The sequence below is a fragment of the Astatotilapia calliptera genome, chromosome 10 (assembly GCF_900246225.1).
Source record: "Astatotilapia calliptera chromosome 10, fAstCal1.2, whole genome shotgun sequence".
NCBI lineage: Eukaryota > Metazoa > Chordata > Actinopteri > Cichliformes > Cichlidae > Astatotilapia > Astatotilapia calliptera.
In genome coordinates this window covers 853,483-859,766 of record NC_039311.1, presented here as the reverse complement: position 1 = coordinate 859,766, position 6,284 = coordinate 853,483, and the positions used below count along the sequence as shown (strand labels likewise).

General features: G+C 41.1%; 1 protein-coding gene across 11 annotated transcripts in view; it reads left to right on the top strand.

Moving 5' to 3' along the window:
• Positions 1-710: 710 nt before the first annotated feature.
• LOC113030572 (disks large homolog 2-like) overlaps positions 711-6,284 on the top strand; it is a 175,923-nt gene continuing 170,349 nt past the window's right edge. For 5 of the 11 annotated variants that reach the window (XM_026182129.1, XM_026182133.1, XM_026182131.1 and 2 more), the window contains exons 1-2: positions 712-1,003; positions 1,226-2,011. In XM_026182129.1, the coding sequence (XP_026037914.1) occupies positions 1,993-2,011 (19 nt within the window). In that variant the 5' untranslated portion in view covers positions 712-1,003; positions 1,226-1,992. Of the gene's footprint in view, positions 1,004-1,225; positions 2,012-6,284 lie in introns of those variants that run through there. The other 6 variants (XM_026182134.1, XM_026182132.1, XM_026182136.1 and 3 more) reach the window with 4 other exon arrangements.

The following is a 6,284-nucleotide window of genomic DNA, read 5'->3' as shown; positions in this document are numbered from 1 at the left end:
CACCATCTTTCATGACCATCAGATTTCACTGTTGAATTAGAACAATAAATCTGCCCAAACCAGACTATTTGCAACATTCCTCCAAGTACAGTAATACAATGTTAAGACTAAATACAGACTACAACCACCTTGTTCTTGTTCAAGTACTTCTTTTAGCTGGTCCATTTTAGAATCACTACTTTGGATGTTTCAGATTTCCTACAGTACATTTAATGCAGCAATTTCAACTGAAGGGCTCTGCTCTGCACTGGTTTAAAGCATTCTCACTGGTCAGTCCCGCCTGATACAATAAATCCCGTTCTATGATTGGTTGTCGCATCAGTTCAATCAAACCGGGGGCAGCTAACCAGCGACCAGCCTCTGCGTTGCTAAGGTAAAGTTCCACAGCTGCGTCAAGCTCAGTCGAGTTTCCTTCAAAGTAAAAGCACAATACTGCTCTTTTTTTCTTCTTGTTTGAAAATACACACACACATAGAAGTATGATCCTTGAGCGATGTACAGTGTATGTATGTATATATATATATATATTACACACATTCAGTGGTTTTGTTCGTGTTCTTTCAAATATGTTTTACTACACTGACTGCTAATTCAGACACTTTAATGTCACTCACAGCGGCCGCTTCTGCACAGAGGACTGAATCACTAACAGTCATTACGCCAGAGCGACTGCTGTGTTTGAAATAAGTATACATGTCGAGTTAAAATGTACGCTTAGAGAAGGCATTATTTTGAAAAGTACAAGCGGAAGTTCGTTTACGTAGTATAGTGGGCTTGTTTCTGGCACGTAAAACTGTAAGATACTGTCAGGTGGGATGAAATAAAGGGCTGTAGCACAGGGAGAACACAGCACTGTGTTTCTTCGGTCACCGTTTTGCAGGAAATGAACGCGGATCCACCTGGAAGCCGTTTAGCGCCGTCGTCGGCAGGCAGGTGTCGTCGCACCGTTGAAGCGGCATTTCATTTGGCATCGCCGCTGGCTGCGATATAAGGTGAATGCTAGGTAAGTAACGGGCACCGCGCATGTTTGCGTTTGTGTATGGCAGTAATGCGAGGAGGGAGCGGGGGACACAGACACGCATCCCACCATAAGTCGAAACCTCCGGGCATAAAACTCTGAGGTGACCACTGGGTATTAGCTGAGGAGCGCAGGAGAACTGCTGCATCGCTTCTCCAGCTGCATATTTGAAGTGTTCTTCACCCTTTATCCTGTTCTTGCTGGCAGGCTGTAGAGGAAACCTCAGGATGAAGGATGTGGAGCAGTTCTCCTGTCCGTGGATCTGTGGAGGACTGTCACACCACAGCGGCCGAGTGAGCAGACTATGTTAACCCAGGCCAGCCCCCAGACCTCCAGGCTCCCCCGGACCAGCAGACACCGAACCAGCGTTTTTGTACACATCCGCCCGATTGTCCGGGCATCTTGGTTTGGTGTCTGCCTGTTTGCCCTGCTGTGTTATTTTGTCTGTACCAGGTTGTGTGGACCACCAGCGACCTAGCATGACAAAGCACTTCTGTGGCCTGCTAACTCTTCAGCCAAAGGATGTTTCTCTTAATTAAGTACATCCAGACAGAAGTGCTAAGCCTCTTCGTACATATAATGTTTTGAACTGCAGAATCACAACTGTTGTTGCATCTCACATCAAGGCCCACTGATTGACTGCACGCACTAAATAGATATGAATGAGAGGTTGCTGCAGGGGGACCTCTTCTGAGTTTATTGTGGATTTCTGATGAATTGTAAAGGGGACAGAGACACCTACAGTCACATGGCTGGATCATCAGTGGAGTTAGTCCTTTCCTTATTTTGCTTGGATACCTCCTGAAAGGCTCCCCATTGTCCCTGGAATAAAAATCAAAAACAGCTGGTTTGAGTTGTCTCTGTTGAAGTTTACCAAACGTTTCTGTTTTTGTGCCACTTTGAGAGAACTCTGTGATCATGCACTGAAGACAGAAGTGGAGCCTTACTGAGAGTCAGGTTTACACCAAGTCGCCATGCCTATCAGGAAAAAAGGTGAGTTATTATTACATGTCTATCCATCCATTTTCAGAGTGCAGTTATGTGACACGTGTAATTCATGAGACTCTGTTGATACCACATCGAAGTGCATCTTATCTACACTACATTTGTCAGTAGTGTGCAGGGACTGACCGTGAGATCAAAACCACCTGCCTGGTATGAGGTAGTCCCTCGACTCAGACTGGACACGTTGCTTTTAATAAGACAAATACCGCACAGCACAGTGTTACTGCAGTAGAGAGGAAGCAATGGAACGTTTTAATACATCGTCAGAAATATATTGATTGGAAAGTTTGGTGATATGAAACTGGACCTTAGTTCAGAAGAACTCGAGAAGTCAAAGTTATCAGGCCATATTTTTAAGGCAAACTATTTTTTTTCTTCTGACATTTCAGTCCACACTCCACACCAGTTGGTGGCAGTAATGCGCCATTTTGCTGTTTGCCAAACGCCAATAAACAATATAAAGAAGAAGGTGGTGGGCTGCGACTTTGGCTGTAGATTGTTTGGGTTCTGTGTGTGGTGGGCTGTGTCCTCTGTGGATCACTTTTCACTACTTGAGGGTTTTTGTATTTACGGAGCAGTTTCCAGGGTGTACAGGTGAATTACGTCACTGCCATTGTGAGGAGGGTGTGGGGAGGTTGTGCTGCCACAGTGTTTAGTTACGTGCCCAGTGTCACAGTAACATCAGCATCATCATGACAGTAACAGAACTCAAGGTTTCCCAGCTTCGCTGTATTGTAATGTTGCTTGTTAGTGACAAATATAAATGACACAGATGCTTATTTTCATCAGTTTTATAAAACTGTGGATATACGCGGTCCTCTTTAATAAGTCTCAGTTTTCTTAAAATATTTCACACATGCACAAGGCTCTGTTCTGGTCCCATCTTTAGCCAGAAGGGAGAATGAACACCATGAACTCACAACTGTAAGTTCATAGTGAGGGACCGTGGTTGGAGGATTGCAGAGTGCTGCATGCTGCAGCTATCCAGAGATAACTCTTTATAAAGCCTCTTTTACTTCCCACTGGGGAGCTATCCACAGACCCTGCAGGTCAGGCAACTAACCAGTAATGTCCAAAGGCTTTAGAAACAAAGTTACATCCAGGTTAGAGCCAAGTTTTTCCTCAATCATTAAACAAGTGAACGGCGATCGTCTCTGGCAAGTTACAGAGAGATTACAGAGAGATGGAGTAAAACGTAATGGTGCAAACGTAAATGATAGTCTTCTATTTGCACATTGTTGTAAATAATTATTTAATTGAGTCTGTTGTAGAGTTGTGTGGACATCTGGGTGAATCTTTGTGTCCTGGTGTTTGACACAGATTTACTGTCTGTAGGCACAAATGAGAAAGTTTAATTTTAAACCACTGGTCAAACGATTACATCACTAAGAAATTCAAAGTCAGTTGGGGGCAGAGATGGGCAGTAATGTGTTACAAGTAACGTGTTACTGTAATCTGATTACTCTTTTTCGAGTAGCGAGTATTGTAAGGGATTACTATTGCAAAAAGTAATTAGATTACTGTTACTTTCCCGTAAACTGCGTTACTAAACTGTGATTTTGTTTGTGTGAGTGTCTCATGACAATGACGTACGAGCGTGCGACGTCCGTGGCAGCAACAGACGTGTGCAGATCAACATGGATAATATGGAGCGATGGAGAGGGTACGACTGTGCAGCGTTTAAAGCGTGGAAGTAATCACATTACTTTAGAGTTTGATTCTGTAAAAGTGACAAAAACATCAGCGTCCGCTGTTCACTCTGTGGGAAGAAAACTTCTTTCTACAGCGAAAGATTAAACTTCAAATCTGAGCAAGCAGCGAGCACGCTGCCACGGGAACGTGACGCTCACAGAGAAAGCCCCGGATCCCCCCACTGACATGACCGCTGTGGGCAAACCTCCACCCACCCCACTCCTGCTAAACAGGTGGCAATAGATTTAAGAGCTGCTGAGTCTTTGATTCTATTTATTTTTTGCTGAGTTTTACTTGCATCTAGTTGAAAGAGTGTAAACACAAAACATTGTTATTTTATTTGCTGGAATATGCAGGAAACAGGTTTAAATGTTAAAGAATTTCTTCAAGTCAAAGACAGTTGCATTAAAACGAATAAAACAAGTTTTAAACAGAGGCTTTTCCATGTGGTTACATTGTATATGATGGATTATGCAGAAAAAATAGAATTGGGCTGAAAGGCCGGTTGCTTCATTACCTACTCAGGTTGTATATCATGTTTTTAAAAAGTAACTAATTACTTTTGAAAATAAGTAATCAGCCTAGTAACAGGATTACTTTTTTGGAGAAGTAATTAGTAACTAATTACTTTTTTCGAATAACTTGATAACACTGGTTGGCTTGATTCTTGTCCTCTAAAATCATGTATCCATATTTCCCTTTGCTCTCAACAGTGCAGTTGTTACTCTCCATATAAAGGTGGTGATAAAGACAAAGTAGCCCATTACAGACCAGTTTGAAGATGACCTGTTGTCTCCAAATTATTGGAAAAAAGTCATTTAGCAGCAGCTGAAAACACATCTGTTAAATGATGCTGTGTTTTATCCCAGTTTAGAGCTGGGCGTGTTTGCAGGGGCTATGAAGGCTAACCTGTATAAACGAGGTGCAGTGTTTCTGCGTTTCACACAGTAAATACAGAAATGCTTTTACACTCTGTTTTCTACAAGTGTTTTAAACGGGATAAAATCATATTTAGAAAATAAGTTATCACAAGGTGTCTGTGGCACAACGATGGATCCTGGTGTCCCTCTGTTATTAAATGTGTATATTAATGACTGTAACAATATACTTTATACTGATTTCTCCTACACTTGTAAATGATCACGAGGTAAACAGTGTTGCTGTGTTCAATGTGTAGGTATCATTTTAGATTCCACATTGAAGCATGTGAAAAACACTAGTAGCATACACAATATAGTTACCTTTCAACTAGGGATGGGACTCAAGAACCAGTTCTTGTAGAGAACTGGTTCCCAGTAGTTGAATTCCTTGGAATTGTTAGTCTGCTTGCCCATCGATTCTGCTGGAGGAGGAAAAAATGGAGCAATCTACAGTGTGGATATGGACATTACTTTTATTTTTATTGCACAAAAGGACAAGAGTGCAATGTTAAAGTGCTAACTGCGTCCAGGACAGGAAACACTGCATTATACTGCTAACACAACTTTGGCTCTTTGCACAGACAGCATGGTAATAAGCAGCCATGTGAAAGCTCAGTGAGTCCAGGGCCCGGCAGCCAGATCCTGAAATTCAACAGGTAACAAAAGCAGTGATGAGCAGTCAGGCTGAAACCTCCATTTTCATCTGTTCATGTTTCTAAAGTCAAATCAGTGTAGCGATTGCTGGTTTTCATCTTTGGTTCTTGTTGCTAAATACTAAGAGAAACATCATATTTACGTCCTCATTATGATAGACGTGTGTTGGTGTCTGGGACTGTAGGCTGAGGTTTTTATTTTTAAATAGGAATTATGAGATTATTGTGTGTTTCAGTTCCTTTTATGGAGAAACGTGAAAATAATGCAACTAGTAACAAATTAAGTAACATGAGTGTTACTTAACATAACATGAACATTAGTATTCTGTATAATATGTGTAATACATTTTTCTGAACCCCAACACTGATCACAACAAAGGGGCGACTGACCTCCAACACGTACAAACATTTCACGGCGCAGTATTGCAGCTCATTTGCATGAATGTCTTTGATATGCTGCTTAGCAATGGTGGTGCCAGTGATAACCCAATTAGGATAAGAGAATTGATAAGGAATAGAATGTATAAGTGATACTGATTATGGAATTGGAATCACTACATTCTTATCAGTTCCCACTTTCAACACTTTCATTACTCACTTGAGAGAAACAGTGGAAGTTTATTTACTATTAATTTGATCAGATTAACTATTTCATCTCCTGCTGGTCTCAACCAAGTGTTACAAAATGAAAACCAATCAAATCACTGAGAAACCAAGGTAATTTCATCATTGAAGAAACCTTATTAAATATAATTATTATTATCAATAATAAGCTCTGAGAACTTAATTTGTAACCTGGATGTGCAACTTACATTTAATATTGCTTTATTCTTTTTTGCTCAGAAGATACAACCAGAACCTTTGAGGTGATGTCCTGCTAACATCATTTGTTCCTTGATCATGTGATTTTGTGTATTCTTATTACCTGCCCAGAAACTGAATAGTAGTAGTAGCAGATGCATCTTGTACAATGAATCTCTTCTCTTAAGAGAATAA